The sequence below is a fragment of the Populus trichocarpa genome, chromosome 11, assembly GCF_000002775.5.
Source record: "Populus trichocarpa isolate Nisqually-1 chromosome 11, P.trichocarpa_v4.1, whole genome shotgun sequence".
Classification (NCBI taxonomy): domain Eukaryota; kingdom Viridiplantae; phylum Streptophyta; class Magnoliopsida; order Malpighiales; family Salicaceae; genus Populus; species Populus trichocarpa.
The window spans coordinates 3319887-3343597 of record NC_037295.2 but is presented as its reverse complement, the minus strand read 5'-3'; the positions used below and the strand labels follow the sequence as shown (position 1 = coordinate 3343597).

General features: G+C 31.3%; 3 protein-coding genes and 1 long non-coding RNA gene across 4 annotated transcripts; all 4 read left to right on the top strand.

Moving 5' to 3' along the window:
- Positions 1-2855: 2855 nt before the first annotated feature.
- On the top strand, positions 2856-5069 carry LOC7485593 (putative FBD-associated F-box protein At1g61330). The gene is made up of 3 exons (XM_002316623.4): positions 2856-4109; positions 4230-4394; positions 4507-5069. The coding sequence occupies exons 1-3, from the start codon at positions 3138-3140 to the stop codon at positions 4855-4857; spliced, it is 1488 nt and encodes a 495-aa protein (XP_002316659.2). The 5' UTR covers positions 2856-3137; the 3' UTR covers positions 4858-5069.
- Positions 5070-12128: 7059 nt separating this feature from the next.
- On the top strand, positions 12129-13578 carry LOC7485594 (F-box protein At1g61340). Its single transcript, XM_024611867.2, has 4 exons — positions 12129-12242; positions 12359-12667; positions 12797-12871; positions 12970-13578. Exons 2-4 carry the CDS (start codon positions 12407-12409, stop codon positions 13201-13203), a joined length of 570 nt encoding a protein of 189 aa, XP_024467635.2. The 5' UTR covers positions 12129-12242; positions 12359-12406; the 3' UTR covers positions 13204-13578.
- A 1869-nt stretch (positions 13579-15447) lies between these two features.
- On the top strand, positions 15448-18278 carry LOC127903961 (uncharacterized). Its single transcript, XR_008056751.1, has 3 exons — positions 15448-16045; positions 16134-17088; positions 17358-18278. It is a non-coding gene; the product is annotated as an uncharacterized LOC127903961 (long non-coding RNA).
- A 1941-nt stretch (positions 18279-20219) lies between these two features.
- Positions 20220-20975, top strand: LOC7485596 (uncharacterized). The gene has a single exon (XM_002316626.4). The coding sequence runs from the start codon at positions 20220-20222 to the stop codon at positions 20973-20975; it is 756 nt and encodes a 251-aa protein (XP_002316662.4).
- The last annotated feature ends 2736 nt before the right edge of the window (positions 20976-23711 follow it).

The following is a 23711-nucleotide window of genomic DNA, read 5'->3' as shown; positions in this document are numbered from 1 at the left end:
AGAATTGAGCTTCATAATTTGTTTTGATTTTCTTTCTATGTGTTTATCATAGTCTCATAACTTAAGTTGCGGATTTGACATGTTAATCTGATTTGATCCAAGACAATCCAATATATTCTCATCTTAATATAAAAGAAGATGTCATATTAAAAAATTTTCTGAGTCAAAATACGTTTTCACAAGTCGTTCAGGTAACTTCTGGAGCTGCAATGTGAATCGGGTCATATTAGATCAACTTTAAAAAAAATATTAACAATATCTAAATGTTTTTTTATATTTAAAGAAATATTGATTTGACCTAGCATAACATGAATTAATGATTTAGTGTTCATTTTAGATATATCAATATATTTGTGAAATAATAAATTTTGTCTAACACGTGGGTAATAATTTATAAATTGGAATAGAACTCTCTGATGCATAGGATAATAATAAATGTGTTTTCCTTTAATGGAAATAAGTTGATTTTTCGGAAGGTGTAACCTTTTTTCACAAGTTTTTTTTTTTTTTTTTTTTTTTTTTTTTTTTTTTTGAAGGCTATCATGTTTTGGCAATTTTTAACAAAAGGATTTTTTTCAGGGCTATCATTTTTAGGCCATTGTTTCTGATCACTAATCATCCAAACCTACATAAACCTCTTTAATTAAAAATTTAGATAGTAAAATGTATTGGTAACAATAGATATTAAATGTTTTTTGTTTAACCAAAATAACCCTTTAATTTTCCCAATGTGAAAAGTTTTTAAATAATTATCTAGTTTTATTTATTTCTTTTAATTATCATAGTTATTGTTATTATACATATGCAGAGTTTGTGTGTGTTAAGTATGGAAAATAATTTTCACTTGGACTATTATAATTAGTATTATTAAGAGATAATGACAAATAAAGATAATAATTAAACTTTGATGAGATGATAAAAATTGGTAAAATTACATTTTTCTCTCTTTTTATTATGAAAAAGCTTTTGGTTATGTTCACTAACATAAAATAATTTTTCTTTTTCTAATAGAAAATTCTTTTTCTAATAGAAAATTAGAAAATGTTTTCATTTATTAAAAATAAAAACAATTTTTTACACTAAAAAAATAATCAAAATTACAATTATTTTTAATAAAAATCAAAACCATATTTTATAATAGTCATTAATATTTTTTATTTGTGATAATCTAATTACAAAATATTAATTTTATCTCATTCAAATTAAAAATTATCATGAAAAAGTTATATTATTAACTCAAAAAAAAACCTTTATATGAAATTTATAATAAAAATTAAGTTTATAACACTAACTAAATATAAGAAATAAAAATATAACATTTGTAATCTCTTACATTGCTAAAAAATACTTGTATATAAAAAAATTGTATTGATCATTTTTTATTTGAAAAAAAAAGCGAAAAACTTGATTGAAAAACCGCAAATTAAGAACTTTCGAAATGTTTTATTTTAAATTCGGTATAAATTTGAAAATTTTCTTGATGGAGAAATATTACATTTGAATAGGAAGTTCCTATTTTTCTTTCTCTAACTCTAGGTTTATATATATATATATATATATATATATATATATATATATATATATATATATATATTCGGAGTATATATTATTTTGTTTGTGAATAGATTTTTTTTTTCCATATTTTTGTTTCTATTTACGATAACTATTTATCCTTATTTATATACATATCATAATTATCAATATATTGTGATTTTCATTATCTAAAAAAACTCATCTCTAAAAAGGGAATATATAGAGTAATTAATTTGATTATATATAGAACTTTTAATCTCGATGCTAACTAGCAGGTTCTTGCCACTTAGCAGGTTGCTAGTTTACATTTGCCTTATGCAGGCCTTTTGTCTTGCGTTTTCATATATTAAAAAGATCAATTGAAAATGACAGAGGCTAGCTAGTGAAGCAAACGATCTTCGGAAATATTGGATCAAAGCCAAGAATCGAGGTCTGGAGTGTGTGGATCAATCAGACTAGTAAAAAAGCTTAAGGTGTTCAAGATTTAGCGCTGAGAATGCAGATTACTCAACACAAATGCACAGACCTTTCGCATCCTTCGTATCCTTTTCAATATATATGTGTGGATGGCTGAGGAGATTATCGTGTATTGTATAGAGGAATTTATACTGCCCTAGTGCATGAACTTAGAACCTTATATTAGCATGAAATTAACCATGGCTACTGTACTGTGATACGTTGCCACTTTGGTGGCTTGAAAAACAACAGAAAACATGAGGACTGTGATATTTGAATCTCCAACTACAAGAAATACAGAAGCGAGCCTAATTAATAAAGTAAGAAATACAGAAGCAAGCCTAATTAATAGAGTTGAGCAGCTTAACCTAATGACCTGAGACCTTAGCAGATTCAACCTGCTGCTTTATTTATATGTGTCCTTAAAGATTTCCATTCGGAAAGTTAAGTGTTTACCATAAATATTCTTCACCAAAAAGAAATTTTGCCAGCACAGATCATAAATGCTTCTCCTTCTTTCATTGTTCAGAAGCTTGGGACAAGAAAAGAAAAACAACAATTAGTGGTTATCGTGAACTGTTGTATGTGCGCTTGCGTGTGAATATATATATTTGTTTTATAAAACCTAACTTGATTTATTAAGAAGTGAATTAAAAAATAATGAATTGTAAAGATAATGTTAGAAGTTTTATGATTGATTTTATTTTTTTTATAATAAATCAAGCTGAATTTGAGTTGTTCATGGTTTCATCATAGAATGATCCTATATTCAAAAGTAACTTGGAAGCCATTAATACTTCCTTGAAGAATGAGTCTAAAATGTGAGGAAAAATTCATAATTTTGCGTCACTTCCAAGTTCTACACGCGGAAAACGACTCCTAATTAAGATTTTATTGTATGCTGACCCGGTAACCTAATATAGTATCACAGCCACATCAGTGCTGTGATCTACTTAGTTGCCTACATCAGCGTGTTTCAAGAGACCGAAAGGGCGAGCTAACGTAGAAGCCAAGGCCTCTGAACAGAAAAACAAATTCAAAAACAATTACAAAAGCTTGGTGCAAATTCTCTTATAATTTCTCTGCTTATTTAACATTTATAGCCATCACAGCAACAAGAAAGTTCAAGGTAGAAAGGGTTTCTCTCAATGGCTTCACCAGAAAGAGAGAGCCAAACATTCTTACAGATTTCACGTAAGAGACTAAAGAGGCAGTATCATTCTAGTTATCATCATCTCGATCATGCTAACACTAGTTTTACTCACGTTGATCATAGTGTTGATCTTCCTGATGATGTTCTTGATATGATTTTCTCTTTCTTGCCTATCAAAAAAGCTATGCAGATTGGAATTCTATCGACGAGATTCAAGAATTCTTGGAACTTCAATCGTAGATTAGACTTTGATAATGATTTTGCAAGGGGTCGTAGTCCTGAAGATTTTAAATCTATAGTTAATAAGGTTTTTGATCGCCATGCAGGCTCGAGAATTTTAAGTTTTCGATTATGTTTTGATCCAAACAGAGAGGAATTATTGGTCGAGAAGTGGATCAGGAAATCCATTGAAAAGGGTGTTGAAGAACTCGATTTGGAATTTTATCAAAGCGGAAATGTTTTTGAAGGAAGATGGCCTTTTAAACTCAATTCTGATGTTTATGAAGCTGAGTCCTTGAAGATTTTGAAGCTTACTTTGTGTCAACTTGATCTTCCACCAAAGTTGAAAGGTCTGCATGTTTTGAACACTCTTGTTCTCAGAAAGATCATCATAACCCCAACATTGATAGATACTTTATTTCAGAATTGCTTCTTCCTTGAGACTCTAGATTTAGCACATTGTCATAGGATTTTTCATTTGAAAATCTTTGCCCAAAAGACGTTTAAGGTGTTAAAGGTCGGAGATTGCCAGGAGATTCTGAGGATTTACATTGATGCACCAAATCTACGTTCATTCCACTATTGTGGACATGTTTGTTTTATCAAATTTAACAGCGTCCCTCAATTGAAAGATGTGATGCTCAGTTTCAGACCTTCAAAGGGCTTTACAGAGACTTTTCGAGTGAGAAATCTTGTCTATGATCTCCACCCTATTCAAGTTCTCACCACTACTAGTACTTTTCTTGAGGTATGTTTCCATGCATGTCTTTTTTATTGTCTGATCATATATTTTCTATCCCGTTCTTCTTTTTGAGCGGTATATAATATTGCTGGTATATTAACTTGATGTTATGGTTTACATATTCAGGGCCTGTCTCCAAAGTTTATTGGAGGAAAACTGAGGGAGATGCAATTCTTTTTTGGGAATTTGAAAGAATTTCATTTGATCATGGAAGGCGCAATTTACTGTAATCCTTATGATATTATTTCTTTCCTGAAGCATTGCCCTAGCCTGGAGAAGATATTCATCGATGTGAGTTGAGTTCTCGTCTTGGTCGATTGTATTAACACCAATCACAACCTTTTTGGAATATATTAACAGAACTAATCACTATAATTTGATGGTTGATAATAAATCTTTGCAGCTCAAAGATTTTTGCTTCGTACGTGGGCCGTATTGGGAATTGCATAATCGACAATCTTTCCAGAAATACAGCGCATCCTTTGACTGCCTGAAGTTCATCAAACTGCCAGGATTTAAGTTTCAGAAAGATGAACTAATGCTGGTGAAGTTTTTCCTGGAGAGGGCAATTTTCCTGGAGAAACTAGTGCTGGTCACTCCCAAGTCTAGACATGCCAGAGTTCTTACACCGAATTTACAAGCGTATTATCAATATCTGCAGTCTTGGAAAGCATCTCCAGGAGCCCAAATAGCTGTGTTTGAGCACTTGAATGACACTTCTGTTTGTCCAATGCACTCAAAGACCTGGTACTAGTCGAGAAGGATTGGCCTTAAGAGATTTTGAAGCTAAAAAATGCACTTCAGATCGCAGTCTTAGACCAAATAATGTAGGATTTTCAGGTGCCTTGTCAATTTTTAAGTTAGGGGGGAAATGAAAGCTCAACAGCAGAGGTTATATCATAGTTTAATTATAGGTTTATATATTGAGATGGTAATTAATTTATATATTGGAAAGACATTGGTATTTATATTTTCTCAACAATATATATAATTGCGTTTCTCAATAAGAATTTCTTTTCTCTAGTAGTAAATGTGAAAAAAAAGTGATTTAGATTTCTAAAAACTTAATTTTAATATCAAGGTCTTCATCTTGATGAGAAGAATTTAATAAAAGTGATTTAGATTTCTAATAATTCTAGAAAAAGTATATTGGAGTTTGAAATTTTTGATTTTATTTTATTTTAAGTTTTTGGGATAATAAAATGTGTTTTGCCCTTGAAAATAGGGTTGTTAATGTTTTAAAGTTTTTTTTAAGTATTTTTAATTGAAAAAATATTGAAAATTAAGTTTTTTGAGTTTGAAAACTCAAACCCTAATTTTTCAATTACTAGAGTCGAATTTTGGTGATTAAAAATTTATATTAATAAACATATTTAGATATACAAAATGTCATTCACTTTCTTTAAAAAAAAAAAAAAAAAACAAAGATAAGTGCTCCTAGTTTCTTTATAAAAGCCCATGCACCTCTAGTTTTTTTTTAAAGGTTAGCCAAGCAAGCTTGACCTGCAAACCTGGTCATATCTGAGCCATTACTTAAATGTATCTTGAATTAATGTTTTTAGATTATCTTATTTTTTATATATATTTTAAAATAATATTTTTTATTTAGATATATAATAACTGTGATATTAAAAAAAAATATTTAATTGTGTCATGCTTTTTAAATGAGATTAAAGGTTTTTGAGGTAATGTATTTTCATTTTTGTTTTTGAATGATTAGGTATGAATAAGGTTTAAAAAAAATTGCACAAGAATTTTCAATGAAAAGAAAATATATATTTTGTTGTTTTTTTATTGTTTCAAAAAACTAATTATTCTTTTGTTCGAAACATTATTTTTCATTTTCTGGTTTAAAATTTCTTTACAGATCTTGGCAGGTTTTTACTTGAAAAATCATATTTCTGATAAAAAAAAAACATGATTTTTGCCGGGCTATAAAATAAAAAAAATGAATAAAATATTTGCTTTTGTAAGAAACCAAATATTTTATAATTTTTAAATCAATTAAAAAATATCAAAATAATATTTCTATATTTTATGTGTCATGCATGATTAAAAATCAAATTTGATAAAGCCATGTTAAAAATTTATTAAATTTTTTTAAGAATAAATAAAATCTGAATTGAATTCGAACATACCATTTATTATTAGGATTAATATCTTTTTATCATATACATAATAATTGAAAATAAATTTATTAAAATCCAAATAAAAATTATCATTATATTAAAGAACCATGTCACAACTAAACAACCCTAATGAATATAGTAAAAAAAACATTGGAGTGCAGAAAAGAAAAGATAAGGCCCAGTGCCTGGCCCTTCTTTATTTGTCTTGGTTTGGGCTCTTCTTTTAAGGAGAAAGAAGAGGAATAAATCAATAGCTAAGTATAACTACAGATATGCCCCTGACATATAATAGAGTTTTCAATATTACCCTTTATCAATTGATCATATCAATTATACCCTTAATGTTATCTCATATTTCAATGCTATTTTTTCCTTGTAATCATTTAAAAAAATCCCATTAAATGCATGTGCAAAGAATTTAACAGAACAAAATAGCAAAATACTTAATAAAAATAAAATTTGCATATATAATAAAACAATATAGGAAAACAACGAGACAGAGAGGGAAGAATTTAGAAATCAAGATAAAATTAAAAGCTGAGATTAAAATCTTTTTATTTTTTATTTTTGTGTTTTAAGTTTTTCACTTCTCTCTTTTCTCCTTCTCCTCTACGTGTCATTTTTTCCCACGTATTCTATCATTTACATATTTTTTTTCTTTAATAATGTTTTCTTGAAAATGATAGATTTGTAGTTACTTATAATTTTTAATTTGTTAGCGTCATTTATTTATTTTAATTTGGCGGTATCTTTAGACTAGCTTTCCCAGATGGAGAATAAATGATAGATTTGTAGTTAATTATAATTTTTAATTTGTTAGCGTCATTTATTTATTTATTTATTTATTTTAATTTGGCGGTATCTCTAGACTAGCTTTCCCAAATGGAGAATAAATCAATTTCTTATTCCAAATCTAGACGAAACCTTACTTTTACTTTCAATTAATGAAAGGGTATGGTCAATTAATCGATGATCGTTTGTGTTTGTAATCATTGCTATGATTCTCTTGACCAAGCTCACTTGACTTCGCTATTAATCATGGCCTTAGCTTCATTAAATTTTGTAAAAAAGAAATAAAAAGTCATTATATTATAATATTCAACTTTAATTTTAAAAAATAGTTAAGAAACTCAATGATAATTGTGGGTAAATTAAGTTAACTTAAATTAATTTAAGATTTTTTTTAAAAAAATAATATGGTTTTTATACTTGAGTTTTTTATTCTAGTGATCAAAGTTTTAAATTGATTGAATTGGGTTACAAGCATTGGCAAATATATATATATATATATATATATATATATATATATATATAATAGCAAACTTAAAAAAAAAACAAGTAATATATTGGATGAAGATATAAAATTAAAAATGAAACGGTCTTGAGTTAAAGGCGAAAATGGAAATTTTGATAGCTTTGTGGTGGGTGGAGGGAGGGAGAACGGTGGTCGGAGAGTATGAACTCAGTCAAATTTGAAACAATCTCCAACTTAATAATCACAATGTGGATAAACATGACTAATTCAATGAATAAAGTTTATTTTGTTCTAGAAACATTATGTGCTTTTAGGAGTCAAAGTATCATCATCATAGAGAGAGTGCATCACGCACTTGATATTGTTGCGTTTACATCCAATATTTAAAAGCAAAATTAAAGGGTGTTTGAAAAATATTGCTTATCCACGTCTATTTTACTGTGAATTATTATAGCAAAATTAAATGGTGTGGAGAAAATTAACTGTGGATTATAATTGTAAAAGTGATTCATAATTTTTTTTTATTTTGATTTTTTGTTTTCTGTTTTATTTTGGTCACTCAATGTTTTTTTTCCTTGATATTTTTCTAAGAAGTTGTGTTTATTTGAAATTGAACTTTGTAGTTTGTTTTCTCTACCTGAATTATGAGATCTAGACGTGTTGGGAAAAAAATTCATCACTTGATTGATTGTTTAATTTGAAAAAATTAAATGAAAGTTTATTAATTTAAAATAATTAAAATTACGAGGATAGAATTTAAACAATAGACAAGCATTTAATCATTTTTCTTTAAAGAATAAAGAACTAAATTACACCAGCAGTGAAAAGATCCACCCTAATTTTTTTGGTCACTCATTTTGCTTTTCAATTTAATCTCTTAAAATCGAAAAATCGAGTTTATTTGGGATTGAACTTAACAATAATTTTTTATTGCCTGAAAAATATGAGGGAAGTATTGTTTATCCATGCTCATTTCATCCCAGTAGTGTGACACGTGTTGTTAGTGGAAGAGTGTGAGAGCTCATTTTTCTTTTTCTTTTTTTTTTCTTCTCCTCCCCTTGATTCTTGTATCCATTCTCTCCAAAATAGCAAAGGGTTTCTAGCGTTTTATTTTTATATCAAATTTAATCCTTATTCTTTTTATTGTTATTTATTTTGTTTTAGATCTTTTTTTTAGTTTATTTTTTTTTCAATTTCATCCATCATCATTGGGTTGATTGAGAATTGAGTTTCATGAATTTTTTTTTTCTATGGGGTAATCCTAACCTCATGACTCGGTTCATGAGTTTAGAAGGTGAGCCCAGGTTGACTTCATTTTTTTTTAGGTCATTTTTTAAAGTTGATTTTTTCCCGATTTTATCCTTTAACATTGAGTTAGTTGGGGATTGAGCTTCGTAATTCCTTTTTATTTTATTTTATATGGGGTTATCTCAATCTTATGACCTGGATCGCGGATTTGATGAGTTAACTCGGGTTGACTCTTTTTTTATTTTTATTTTTAATCAAATATTTTTCCAATTTCATCCTTAAACGTTAGGTTAGTTTGAGAATTGAGCTTCTTAATTCTTTTCAATTTGCTTTCTTCAAGGTTATCCTTATCTGAAAACCCGATTCCTTTTTTTCAATTTGCTTTCTTTTCAATTGAGTTAACCCGGGTTGACTTTTTTTTTTTATTTAGTCATTCAACAATGGGTTGATTGAGAGATGAACTACGTAATATTTTTCAATATGCTTTTTATGGAATCATTTTATTCTCATGACTCGAATGGAGGGTTTAATGAGTTTACTTAATTAACTAAGCTATTTTTTTTAAAATTGAATATTTTTTTTTATTTTTATCATTTATCATTTTTGTTTATTAGGAATTATACTTTTTAATTTGTTTCGCTTCGTTTTCATGAGATTATTATGATTTTATGATCCAAGTCGTAGGTTATGCAGGTTAGTCAGGATAGATCTTGACTCTTGATCGATTTGATATTTTATAAAAATACTTTTAACTTAAAATTATATTAAAATAATTTTTTATATTTTTAATATGAGCACATCAAAATAATTAAAAAACATTAAAAATATTAATTTAATAAATTTTCAAATATATCATATTGTTAAAACACAACTACTTCCAAACGATCATTAAAGTCATCATTTCTAAACTAGATTAGCGTCGGATCACGCCTAGCCTTGAGTCAATTAAAGGAGTCAAACTCTTTAAACCTATCAAAAGTCCATAGATCTAATGACACACAAAAGAGCAGGGGATCATCATCATTGATTAGAATCGAACCCCATTCACACTCTCTCACTTGAAACCTTCTATTAAATGATTTACGGAAGAACAATATTAGAATAGAGGCTTACCCAAAAACTTCAACTCATCTAGTTATGATGGTTAAGAAACTTCTGAGAGTTTATTCAGATGTTGTTGTTTTTTTTTATATAAATAGCTTGATTTTTCCATGTATTACTGTTTGCATGTCATTGTTGGATTACTCATAATTATATATATAAAAATAAAATAAAAATTTACTCATGCTAATCTTGATAATGTAGTAAACGTGTGTTTGATATTCTGATAGTTTTTTAGATTATGATTTAAAAAAAAATTAAAAAATCTAGTTGTGATTTTTAAAAATATATATTAGTTAAAATTACGATGGAATGAATTTTTCTATACAAAATAAATAGATAAAATATGTTATTTTAACTTCTATAAAATCAAGATTTAAAGTGAAATTATGTAAGAGATCGAATGTAAAAAAGCAATTTCAATACCAAACTTATCTTAGGGTGTGGTTAGGATGGAGGTGTGGTTGAGCTTTTTAGGTGGAACCCATAAAATACATGTATTTTTAGCATTTGGTGAGTTATGGTTTGTTAAGGTACAATCTTTTAAAGCACAAACCACACCTTTAAAAGCTAAAAATACATGTTTTTTATGTGGGCACCACCAAAAAAAGCCAAAGCCACCTCCAAAACAAACACTCTTTGTTTGTTTTTATAATTGAAATTACTTTTCATGATATTTTGAATTTTTTTATTAGAAATTAATTTTTTTGTGTTTTTATATCATTTTGATGTGCTGATTTTAAAAATAATTTTTAAAAATAAAAAAAAAAACATTAATTTTCAAGAGAAAAAAAAAACTTTACAAAATAACTATTACCATACTTCCTGAATTATACTTATATATATAAAAAATACTTACCCCACCTCAGCACACCTCTAGCCTAGAAACTACCTTAAATGAACAACTTTCTACCAGATTGTGTCCTAACAAAAAGCCATAGTATTGACGTGTTGTTGACTCGATAGATTGCTATCGAGCAAAACCTGCAACTGACCAACCGCAACCAGCCGCTTTCTAGAATCTTCAGTAAAAAAAAACCATTGGCCACCACCACCTCAACTCCCTTCTCATGTGTACATCCACACTATATCCCCACCCCCAATCAGTAACATCCCAATGGCCAATACATCACCCGCATCACCAATCCAATGATATATCGCCACGTTGTGGAGGAGCCCGAAATAAGAATATCACAGACACGACAGATGTCAGTTTAGACAAATGTCGAGCACAGTAGAAAACAAAAAAAGGCCACGTCATCGATAAGAGACTGAACTGTTGCTTCCTGAATCCACTCGTTGCTTGCCACGTGTTCCTATCTAACGGCTAGTTTCTCTTTAACCGCCAAAAGGATTAGTCCAGTAATATTTTTTAAAAAACAAACCCACGTGGAGGATAAAAAATACCGGGGCAGCTAAAAGCATGCCCTCCACGCATGGATAAGGTTTCAATTTAGTCCTATTTCTTCTAATTACATCAATACTACCCTCCATCTATCCTCATTGTGGTAACATTTCCCCTTCCCCAAAGAATCATTAAATTTACTTAATGCACTCACATTTGACCTTCTGAGTTTTATCCTTCCAAGAAAAATGATCATTAATACCTTTAGCATCAAAAATAAAATTCAATTTTTCATATTTAATTTTAAATATTTTTAATACAAAATAAATTTTGCAAGAAGAAAAATAAAAATAACATGAAAATGTTTTATTGAACAGATTCATCAAAGAATCCCATCCATTAAATGGTGTGAACTCATTATTCTATGTACGAGAGAGATTCTTTGATAAATTATATTGAAATAATATTTTTTTTATAAAAATAATATTATTCTTAATATATATATATATATATATATATATATATATATATATATATAATAAAACCATGGGAAGAATGACATGCATAAAAACAATGGAGGGACTAAAAAAATTAAATATAGTTCGATAGTGATTTCTTATAATTTGTCTAAAAAGTTTTAGACTTTCAAAAATTGTATTTTATCACTGTTTAAGATTATCATGATAATTGTTTTTTAAATTTTTTTTGTTTAGAAAAGTATTAAAATAATATTTTTAATTTTTAATTATTTTATACAGCAAATTAAAACAATTTAAAAACAATAAAAATAAATAAATTTTAACAATAAATTGAAACTCACTTCCAAATATTTCTTAACCGCCTATGTATTAAACATTTTTTTTTTCATCGCTACACCTCGATTAAAAGAAAAATAAAATAAAAAGGGAATCTTTTTGACTATATAAGCTAAGCAAAGCTTTATCATTTTATTTTGCAAGGCAAGCCAAACTTGTTTCCCATCAAAGAGTCCCACACTTTCTATATCTTTCATACCCAGAGGATTTAGGGTTTTGTATCTCATCTCCATTCCTTAGCAAAAGGTTTGTCTCTCTATCTTTTCAAGTTTTGCTTGATATTTTCTAGATTTCTTTTGCCTTATAGTTAAAGGGTTTTGTAATTAAGCCTAAACTAACCATTGTATTTTTGTTGTTTGCAGATTTAGTGAAAAAGACTTGGTGATTTAAAGAAGTGAAATCTTGGAAAGATGGCATTGGGGAAGAATTGTATTTCAATGAAGGCAAAGAGTGTTAGTGGTGATGCTTTAGTGAGTGGAGAAGAAGAGGGGTTAGGCTTGAAGTTTGTTAGGTCATATTCGTTTGGAAGGAAAAGGGTTTTGAGCAGTAATAATATTCTTAACGATGAAGATCTGTTGAATCTTGACTCCACTTTTATTTCCTCGTTGAAGAGGCTTCGCAGTTTAAAGCCTGAGAAGTCTAATCTTGAAAGCCTGCCTCAAGATATTTTGGTAAGTTATACTACTTTTATACAATCCCAGTTTAAAAGTTCTTGACTTGAGTGATTTTGTTTTGGGTTTTTGAAATTGAAGAGTTTTAGAATTTTAGTTATTGAAAGTTTCTATTTTTGGGTTTTGCAGATCAGGGTTTTGTGTGGTGTGGATCATGATGATTTGAAGCAGCTTTTTCATGTCTCTAAAGTGATTAGAGAAGCTGTAAGTGTGCTAAATCTAGATTTTTTTTCTTGATTTGATTAGCTATTAGCTTTTTTTTAGATATTGATTCAGATTTTTGGGTTCTTTTGTGTTTACAGACTTTGATTGCAAAAGAATGGCATTTTGCCTATAGCACACCAAGAAAAACTCAAGCTTTCCGAACTCGAATTGATTTTGGGAATCCAAGTGGATTAGATGAAATTGAAGCTCCAAATGCGCCAAAGCAGCGAAGGTCTTACAAGTCGCTGTTAAATCGGAAGAGTATTGCTGATGTATCGGTGGCATTGTTTGCTTCACCGAAGAAGGGGCTATTCATGGAAACAGAGATATGAGAAGCAGGGGTTTTGTAAATATAAGTTAAATAGTAGATTAAATTATTGCTGTAGATAAAGAGTAAAAGGGTTTGGAGATTTGGATTGATCAAATCTCATTTTGGGTTCTGTACATGGCAATAATCTTCACAGGTTACACTTTGACACGGGCCGTTTTAGATTCTTCAACTGCTTTCATTGAAGACAGGATTTTTGGCTTGTTATGTTTCTCTTTGATTTATTAGCAGCATGTAAATTAGGGAGAGAATTTGGGATATTTATTTGAGGGGAAATCTTAGCCCTTCTATTCGGTATAAAGGATGAGAATTTTTGTGTACATTTGCGTACCTCCTTGTTATCTTTTAATAAAATAAAGATGGAATATTTCCTCATTAATTCTTTGTTTATATGGATGAGCAAAATTGAGACTGTTTTATGATCTGCTTCTATGTGTGGTATTCATAAGACCTATAAGTTATAACTGGCATTAATGTATCGAAAGCAGTTATGTGAAAGCAAAACTAGCATAATTTTAGCATTGACAGGTGCGGAGATTGAGGTAGCAGAAGATCACCCCCTGGCATTTAGGAGACAGCATGTTGGGGCAGAAGTTTGGGGACAGTTTCTTTTGAGTCTGTGGGGGAAATCTAGACAGGGACAGCTGTTGGTGTGGGGAAGTTTCTGACTTGCAAACGTGGTTAATGTTTGGTGGATGCCATGGAAAAGGCAATGCCAGCTGTGCTCAACTTAAATCAAGGAAGCAATAGATTTCAGCTGTGAAAGGGGGATAATAAACTGAATCAACTTGTATCCTATGTTTTCAATGATTAAGCTATTTCCATGTTAGGATCATGGTAATCATTTATTTTCAGCAATCCAAAAAACACTTATCCTACTGTGATGCCAGGCTTTGGTCTTCATTGTCTTGCCCTTCTACGCAAAATTACTCTCCTCAGCTCTCTCTCTTACTCTGTCGCCACTTGCCACTTACCTGGATCACAATGGAGGAAAGTTGTGATGGCTTTTGACCTTTTCTTTGGGGCACTGGATTATGTGCGTTGAAATGGGGTTTGGGGTTAAGACAGATATTTTCACTGAAAAGGCTAACTTTTCATATGGGAATTTTCAAAGAGTGGCTAGAACAATCCTTAATCCTTCTCCATGGACTTGAATATTTTACTATTTTATAATTTGTGGCAGAGAATTTTTGTGGTGGGATTTACGAATGTGGTGGGTTCTGTTGCCTTCATGTTAATTTTTGTGGTGGGATTTGGTCGGTCTAATGGCTAATATGTTTGGTTTTTGTTTCAATTGTAAATAGGATTTAGTAAGGCCTCCGGCTCTAATTCAAGTTATTGAAATTTGTTATGGAGCACAATGATGTTGAAAAGATCAGTATCAGATTTCTGTAATTCAGTGTGTGTAAGTATACATGTCATAATAAGCTACTTTACTTGGCTTCTGCTTGAATGAAACAACTATTGTAGGCTTTCCTGGCTTGGGTGCTTAAATACTCTTTTCCTCGTACTTGAAGATTGTGAGAGACCATATACGTGGTTTTCAGTTCATTGAAGAATTTTTTTTGTGAATTTGTAGATTTTCTTTCCTAGCCTTCACAATGACAGAAAAGGCCATGCTCAAACTTTAACATTAAGGCTGTGGCATGAACTTTGAAGGTATAACAAGATAAAATTTGTGGAATAACCATAGCCATCTACCTTTTTGTTTGCTTGGTACCAAGTTTTTCTTGATATAATATAGTTTTTAAGAGAATCCTCATTGCTTCAGATATGCTATATACAATGATGATTTTTTAGGGATGTTTGTATCCTTTTTCTGAATTCAATGATTGCTGCTATGGTTGCTTTAGTGGTGGATCAGTTTGTGGATAACAAATGGCATTGAAATCCAACAACAACAAGCTATCTTCCAAGTTCCAGGTAGACAACAATAACAAGCAGCATGGAAAGCCATTAGCAGGTTGATATGGAAGTACAATGTGGGCTGGAAGAAAAAAAAAACAAAGTAGTGCTTATTTTTTAGGGATTTCAAACAATTTCCTAAGTGTTTAAACTGTTGAGATGCTAAAATGTCTGCTGACAAGAGAATATTGTACCAAGGATTTCTCATAATGACCAACAACGGGCAATTTCTGCGAAACATGCATAAAAGATTGAGTTGTGAGGCAGGGTAAAGAGAAGATTTTTATGTCTATAATACCGGAAGTTTTTTAGCCAAAGAATCTTAAACCCTAAAAGATTTAGATGTTACTTGAATATTAAAGATATGATGATTTTGGAGGAAGAATTAGCTAAAAGATCATTACAGCATTATTTTATTCTACTCAACCTGCAATATCTGAACAATATTGACTATTGTCTTGTGAAATTAAGAGAAAGTGTTGTAGAAAGAAAAATATGGAAGATATCCCCATGACCAGCAGAATGTTTGTTGCTTAGGCATTTTTAGGGGAGATGATGCTGTGGGAAACCTAGGGGAGACTATGCATAGCTTTGGGTTTGGAGGCACAGGGAAATTCTCTAGTGCTGGAATATTATCAGGTTATTGTGAGAAGTTTGGGGTTGAAGATACAATCATGTGCTGTGTTGATCTTGAAAGTAAACCGTTGGCTTTTGTATAGGACTCTCCCAAAACTGAAAATGGTTGGGATTTGCAAAGGGCTTTGATGCTGGCCCAGCGAGTCTTCAACAGGTGGATTCTCCGGTGAAAGAGCTTCAATGTGAGTCAGCTCTATTTCCTCGTGTTCTATCGTGGTTTAGTTGCAGTTCAGTGCTGAAGATGGCCTCCTTCCTACTTATTGAAGAAGGCTGCAAGTCCTGGTTCAGATGAACTTTATGATCAGGTAGGCACTTGGAAAGCATAAATGACGCGTATCCCTTTTATACACTGTTTGAGCATAATGTGGCTGATAGGTTTGACTATTTTGTAAGGTCATTTTTGTTGAACTCGGTTGAAGGGATCAGTCAGAGATACATTTGGAGAAAATGAAGCGTGCTTTAAAGACTGAATCTCTGCCTTGTTCTCGGCAGCCTTTGATGGAGTTATATGCTAGCCCGCCTCTGGAAAATCAAGGAGCTTTACCCGGTTATTGTATTATCTTTTTCAATCCATTTATTCTCATGCCATATATATAAGGTCCTGATGGTTTTTCCATTTGATTTAGTTGGTAGCAGATCCAGGAAAATTTCTCATCCACCTCCTCTGCCATTGAATTATAGCAACCAAAATGCCAACCCGCCACTCCTCCACCATTGAATTATGGCTACCAAAGCACCAACCCACCTCCTCTGCCATTGAATTTCGGCTACCAAAGTACCAACTATCTTCCTCAATCATTAAATGATGGATCTGTTTCTAGTTTGCCTCTGTAAGGAAGCTTTAGCACTGCTAACTTCTTAAGGGACGAAGATTTTGTCTTGTCCATTCATTGATTGACTGCTACCAGAGTATATACATTGATAAGTAGTGGCTAATGTGTTAACAACACACACAATATATCAGGGATTTGGATCTTCTTAGGGGGCATATCAAAGCTATCAAGCTCCTACACCTAGAGCTTCTGTTCCTCGGAGCACTAATGAAAGTTCTGTACCAAGAAATAACATTGGTTCCTCTGGGAGCTATGGTGTCATTTCTGGTGGTAGAGCTGACTCTTTCCAGAACTATGGATTTGTTGATCCATATGGCAGAGCAAACTCTGATGGTGAGAATACTGCCGTTGGTGGTGCTGCTACTTCCGACCCCTACTGGAGCAATATGGAAGAACCCTCCCATAAGGGAGCCAAAAGGACTTCTTCATTTACATACAGTAATATTGGATGTCACCCTACCAGCCTGCAGGCTCCAAGTTTATCGACATATTTTCCCAGTCCTTCTCTTCATACGGTAACTATTTTGACACTTTATTTGGCATATGCATGTGCATATAGATCTGTTCAAGAGAGTATGTAGCTTGAACAACTGAAGAAGCTACTGCCTTGTGAATTACAACCCAGCCATGCTACCTTCAATATTGTATTGGTAGCCGTATGAGGATAGTTGGATAGTATTTGAAGCTACCTCAATCTCAATCTATGACTTTAGATACATGTCAACAAGTATAAGTTCAAGAAAAAGTTAGCATTGTCTTTTAATTGGTTTCTTTGTTACTTCAGGTTTTCTTCATCGATCTCCTCGCTTTCCATTATCTGCAATATCTCCGACTCCATCACCAAGGCCCCCATATGCAAATCTTGCTGCTGGCATGCAGCATTCTGTAAGATACAACCCTAGCTCCTCCTCCGAGATATTACTGATCACCGTATAGGCTTGCCGTCATTTCTCAAGACTTTGGAGATCACACTTCCACACTTAAGACTAGAAATCGAGAAGGCCAAGTTCCGGTCCATGTTAAACTGCAGAAATTTTGTATACATGGAATTAATGAGTACCGTTCAAAGGCCCCCTTCAAAAATTTTGTAAATACTACTGCTAACTATAAGATTTTGTTAACTTCATGTGAGACTATGATTGGGATCAAAGTTCTGTGAAACATCCATGTAAAATCTTTCACTTGACTAGATGTAGTTATATAAGAGTTTAGGTCTTAATTAGTGAGTTGGCTGCTAGCTGCAAGTTTTCGAAGAACTGCGTGTAATATCTAACAGAGAAATTACGAAACCACAGAACTAGAAGGAAAGGTTGAGGTCCCATATGTTTTGCACCTGATCTCCAGACCATGTGATAAGCATCTCTAAAGCTGCATATTCCTTGTCGCCAATCCATGCTTTGAACCCCACCATAAACCCTCGATGTTCTTTCAAGTTCCAATCATTTCTTTCCATTATTTTCTTAGAAGTCAAGTTAGGGTTTTAAGTGGACCAAATGCCACCTACAAGTATGACAGTAGAGAGAGAGAGAGAGAGAGAGAGAGATTTCTATTCGTTTCAGTATCAGACCAAACCAGGAGGCTTGCAGAACCTAAAAGCTTCGCATTTTGCTTCTTTTTTCTTTTCTAGTTTACTCTTTCTTCGAGTAGCTTTTCATTGATCAATAAAATGCTTTTCTTGATGGGGACATCTTACCTTTAATGGAGATCACCACACATCCCATGCCTGTTGGTTGAATTGCATTTCCTTTCAACCTAGAGCTAGTTTGAAAGCTACACCAAACTGTATTTTGTGTCAACTTTAATTAATCAATACAAATAATAATTTTACAAGAATCTCACTAAAAACTTTCTTAATATACTGGATAAGAATAATTTCTAATTTCTAATTAAATAATAACCGTAAAAGTTATCACAGACACAAGTTTTATTTTAACCTATCACCACATGCATGCATGGTAACCCCTCTAGATTTGTGGCATAGCTTTTCTCTTGTGTTCACATCGAGCGAGCCATGGGCTGTATACTCTTATGTTTCTGTTAATTTGCTTACCCTCGATCGATCTCTCTTCATTCCCTGCAACGTTTTCTTCTTATGGATACAGTACTCAAATATTATAAGTTTTAGGTGTTGCATGCGGACCACTAGACCATAAAGGCCTAAAATCCTTGATAATTAGAACAACTCGATCACCTCATTAAAGCAGAACTAGATGTTCGGTTGTGCATCAAACGTCAGAGTAATAACTCAAATGGAATATTATTTCATCAGCAAAAACAGTTTATTATCTTATTAACACTTAAATTGTATGCATGGTTTTTCATCATACGATCGATTCGTACGTGATGGTGGTCAAATTCCTTTTCTATGGCCATTTAGTTATTATAATGTAATGCTCTAAAACTATATATAGCCAATTAGGAGCCACTTTACAGCCAAAATTAAAGAATTGTTTTGAAAGCTTCACTTCCAAGGAAACTGACAGCTTCTCATGGACTGTTCGCTCGAAAACCATGCGTAGACAATTCATCGAGGGATAACAGGGATGTCCACGCTTGAAAAGTCCTCCGCCTCTTGTCTATAGTGGCAAAAGGAAAAGAAATTTTACCGACATTACTAGACTACAAATGCCATCTCACGCAGAAAAAGGAGATTGATACCTCTATATATGGCCATGAAAGAAAGAAAGAAAGAAAGAAAGATCATAACCTAGGAAACAATTTTGTTCATGGTGAATATATGGTGGTAGAAAAAGGAAGAAATTATTCTCTCAAAGATAATTGTGCCCTTGAAAATAATTTAATGCCCACCATGCATCACAAAAACGTTTTTCAGCCAACTTTGTCCCAAATGTCCATTGATATGTTTTACTAGCACACCAATCGACCTTTTTGTTTCCTTATGTCATTGTTAGACCTTTTGCACTCAACCAAGAACTTATAGTAGTAGTATATCAAAAGGCATTTACTTTCCAAGTCAATTTTCTCTCTTCTAAAAAAATCTGATAATTGAAGCGTTACCTTGAAGTGAGAATGAAAGGTGGGGAGGGTTTTGGTTCATGAACTCATTAAGAACTAATCCAACAATCATAGAAACAAAGGACTCGATAAAATCAAGTTGAGTTTGATCTTCAATCTCTTGAAAAGTGTGCTTAAAAAACCTAGAATCAAGATCAATTGAAAAGTAGAAAATCCAAGAATGCAACAATACAAGGAGAGATTTTACTTTTTTATATACTTTTCAATTAAGGGTGAAATTTAACTTGATTATTTGCGTAAGGAATTAAGGATTACAAAATATATAGAAATAAAAGTCAAGGGATCAAAACAAACAAACATTAGAGTAAAGGGATCAAATTCACCATGGAAGATGGAATCCCCTTTAATATATTCCATGCCTCTCTCTTACGCATCCCCCCAGGCCTATAAACCCCGCAAAGCAATCTCCTTTAAGCCCCACTTTTCTTTCTCTTGCATGCCTTGTAGAATTCGTTGACTCTCAAATGGGTTTTAAATTCTTGTCCAAAATCTCAACTCCTAGCCTTCACTAATCCAAATTCTCTACTTTTCTTCTTTCTTTATGGAAGAAAATGAAAACCTTTCATGGGAATTGAATTCAAATACCATCTCATTTCTCATCATTGAAATCATGACTTCCATTAATCTTTCTTTTAATCCTCTCTTCTCTTGCATTATCACTCTCTACACTCTAATTCTCTTATACTTTCCTCAAGCACTTAAACTCTCAATCTCTCCAATTCTGACGATTACTTTAACTATCTTGCTCTTTGTTTTACGTCTTGGTGCAATTCAAAGACATCAACTTTCAGTCACAGAAAGCGATAAAGCCATTCAAATCAAGCAAGACAAAGGCACCCATTTTGGTGAAGCTTCAAGTTCTAGCTTTTTGACTCATGTAGACAAATGGGTTGCTTCCCAGAGTGCCGATCCGGGTCGCTTTGACCCGGATCCGAACCTGGATTTTGAAGTGTCGTTTGTTGAATGGGATGTTAGAGCTCCATTGAAGGTTATAAATGAGGAATATGAAGGAGAAGAAGGGGAGGATCCAAATGAGAAGGATGCAGGTCAGGATCCGACCCGGTTTGGTGGTTTGGAAAGGTATCCGTCTTTGGCTATGTGCTATCCGGAAACGGATTCGGATTCGGATTCTGAAGGTGGGTTTTCAGTTGCCGGAGAGTGGGACTCGCTGGAGAGGTTTTGCTTCAAATGGGAAGAGGAAGATAGAGAAGGGTTATTGATAGAGATAGCACTTGATAGTGATAATAAGGAGGATACGGGTCCGGATTTGGATACGGGTTCGAATTTTCATGTGGAAGAGGATAATTTGATAGAGATTGACATATCTCCGGCCAAAAACGACAAGATGTTTCCCGGTGAAGTGTGATTAATAAGTGCTTAAAGTGGATTTAAGGAGATAATCAGAGGGTTAGGTTCTCTCAATTTGGATTAATTGAAGGTGATAATGAGAGGCAATTTTTTCGGGTTTGGAGTCTTGTTTTTTTTTTTTTCGGTTTTTAGATATTTGTGCAGTTAATCAATCGCTAAATCCAAGGATTTACTTGAGTTGACATGACTAATATAGCACTATATGGATTTCCTTTGGAAAAAGGGTCATTAAATATTTTGTTAGAGTGGGAAAGGTTTTTGGGTCCAAAAGTGCACCTTGATAAAGGGAATGATGTACCACACAAAGTTGAACAATGAATAATGTATGAACATGGGAATGATAGAGAGATGGCATAGAAATGGTGGGGATAGTCTACCGATTTGGTGACCAACTAATGTCTATGTGAAGCTAATTGGTATGGTACTCATTTATTGATCTTGTTTGATTTAATGTAATGAGAATTATAGAGTGATTAAAAAGAAAAAAATGCAGAAAAGTTTGGTTGGACCGGCCAACATATCTCTTTAGAGAATGCTTACCTTTCACGTCAATCACTTTCAAGCGTTGATCATTCCCGTCAATAATAAAACAACAAACAACTTATTTTTTTAGATTATCTAAAAGGAAAAATAATTATTCTTCATTATTACTTTATTCTTTACGAGGTAAGCTTATATGACCGAGCAAGATGTATAAATACCCCCATGTACTCCAGGCAAACAAATTAATTTGGCAATTCAATGATAATACTACAATAAAATCATACACAATATTAACTCTCATAATTTTCCATTCTCTTGGTTATACTTTTATTCCCTCTTGAAATTTAAAAACTCAAGTATCATTTGCAGTGATTACCAAGTCCATAGACAAATCTCATATTTAGCCTTAAACACTTCAATTTAAGACAACTATAAAATGCACAAATTCAATCTAAAAATTTTACAACTTCATCGTAGAGTAATTACATATTCATGTTTTGTAGTTTGTTTGCCTTGATTTTTGTTTTCTTGTTTGGTTTTCTTTTGATTTTTTAGAAGAAAGCCATTGATATGAATAATGTTTCTGATTTGTGCAGCGTTGATGTCAATTATGGAATTGGAATTGTAACTAATTGGGCCCTGTTTATACAAGATAGCAATTGGCCCCGTTTATTTCCTTTAATTCTTGTATGGAAAATGATTTATGAATACAACAGATTAAATTTCAACGTTTTGTTGTATTATAAAAAAATAAGTTGAAAATCATTTTTATTTTTATATGTTTGAATGTGTCATTGAAAAACAACATTAAAAGTTATTTTTTTCTCTCGTAAAAGAACTTCTAAATAAATCATGAGTAGTGTAGTTTAACTAGTCAGATCTTGAATTTGCTTTTAAGAAATTACCAGTTCGAGTGATACAAATCTCAGAGTCAATGAAGGTTTACATGGTCATTAGCTTCAGAACCTCAAAGAATTAGTCGAGTTAGTGTAAATTGTCAAAGCATGCTTAATGACTTTTTTTACTCAAAGCTTGGCATGGGTTAAGTTTTTTTTAATCTATTCGGATGTTAAACTGATTAAATGTAGATAACTTAAAAGATTAATTCATGACTCGGTTGATCAACAAACCCAATTAAAATTTTATCAAGTTAATTTCAATGATTTTTTTCTTAGTTTTTTGTTTAAAAAACCATTTTTTAAAATTTTGTATCCAAAATAACATCATTTTTTTTATAAAAAAGTAAAACATATTATTGAAACAATATTATTTTAAAGTTAATCCAGAATTATCTAACAACCCAACTTTTAATTAAAACTTGAAATATTTTTTGTTTCAAATTAATTTTTTTAGTATTTTTATATCGTTTTGATATATTAATATTAAAAAAATATTTTAATATATTTTTAAATAAAAAATATTTAAAAAAACAATCACTACTATATTCTCAAACACTCCCTTAAAGTTTATTTGTTTAAAACACAAACAAGCACATTCTTACAAGTTCATCCAAATCCAATAGTTTATGTATCTTCTTGTCCCTTGAATTCTATATATTCTTTTGCAAGAGTTCATGTATTCATAAATTTATAAAAATAACTTCAAATCGCACCAATTCCAACATATGAAATAACTAGTTATTAAAAAAATATTTAGAAATACAGTTGAAACTGTATTTTTAAAAAATTAATTTTTTTTATTTAAATTTTTTTTTTCCGTTCTGTTTTCTTCTTATCTTATATGGAAGAGGAGGATTATTTTTACCTAAAGGGAAATGTAATAAAATTAGCAAAATTATCACATCAAAGCATGATTTTTCGATGTAATGATTTTTACCTAAAGAGAAATATAATAAAATTTACCCCAAACCATTCTAAAAAGAAATCATTATTTTTTTTTATTAAAATAAAAAACTTCTCGATTTAATCGAATTTGACTGATCTAACTTATTTAAATATATCAATTTTTTACAATTCAATGTATTTTTATATAACTTGAAACCTATAAAATTAACCTCTTGGGTGAATTTTTTGAATTAACCTATAAAGAGGCTTCAATGTATTGGTTAAATGGCAAAAATTTACCAGATTGATTAATTGACATAACTGTCAATTTTCGGTATATTGTTTTTTGAAATGTCATCTTTTATAAATTAAATTTAAATATATAGCAATGACCTTATTTTTCTTATAAAACAAAAATCTTGTCATGTCATTTTTAGGTGAGTGGAAGACCATACTAAAACGATCTA

What these genes read in the sequence shown, in the direction of transcription:
- LOC7485593 (XM_002316623.4), top strand. Translation starts at nt 3,138, where the DNA reads ATGGCTTCACCAGAAAGAGAGAGCCAAACATTCTTACAGATTTCACGT. An exon ending in CTACTAGTACTTTTCTTGAG is followed by an intron (nt 4,110 to 4,229) that starts GTATGTTTCCAT and finishes TTACATATTCAG; the next exon opens with GGCCTGTCTCCAAAGTTTAT. An exon ending in TGGAGAAGATATTCATCGAT is followed by an intron (nt 4,395 to 4,506) that starts GTGAGTTGAGTT and finishes AAATCTTTGCAG; the next exon opens with CTCAAAGATTTTTGCTTCGT.
- LOC7485594 (XM_024611867.2), top strand. Translation starts at nt 12,407, where the DNA reads ATGGCATTGGGGAAGAATTGTATTTCAATGAAGGCAAAGAGTGTTAGT. An exon ending in GCCTGCCTCAAGATATTTTG is followed by an intron (nt 12,668 to 12,796) that starts GTAAGTTATACT and finishes TGGGTTTTGCAG; the next exon opens with ATCAGGGTTTTGTGTGGTGT. An exon ending in CTAAAGTGATTAGAGAAGCT is followed by an intron (nt 12,872 to 12,969) that starts GTAAGTGTGCTA and finishes TTGTGTTTACAG; the next exon opens with ACTTTGATTGCAAAAGAATG.
- LOC7485596 (XM_002316626.4), top strand. Translation starts at nt 20,220, where the DNA reads ATGACTTCCATTAATCTTTCTTTTAATCCTCTCTTCTCTTGCATTATC.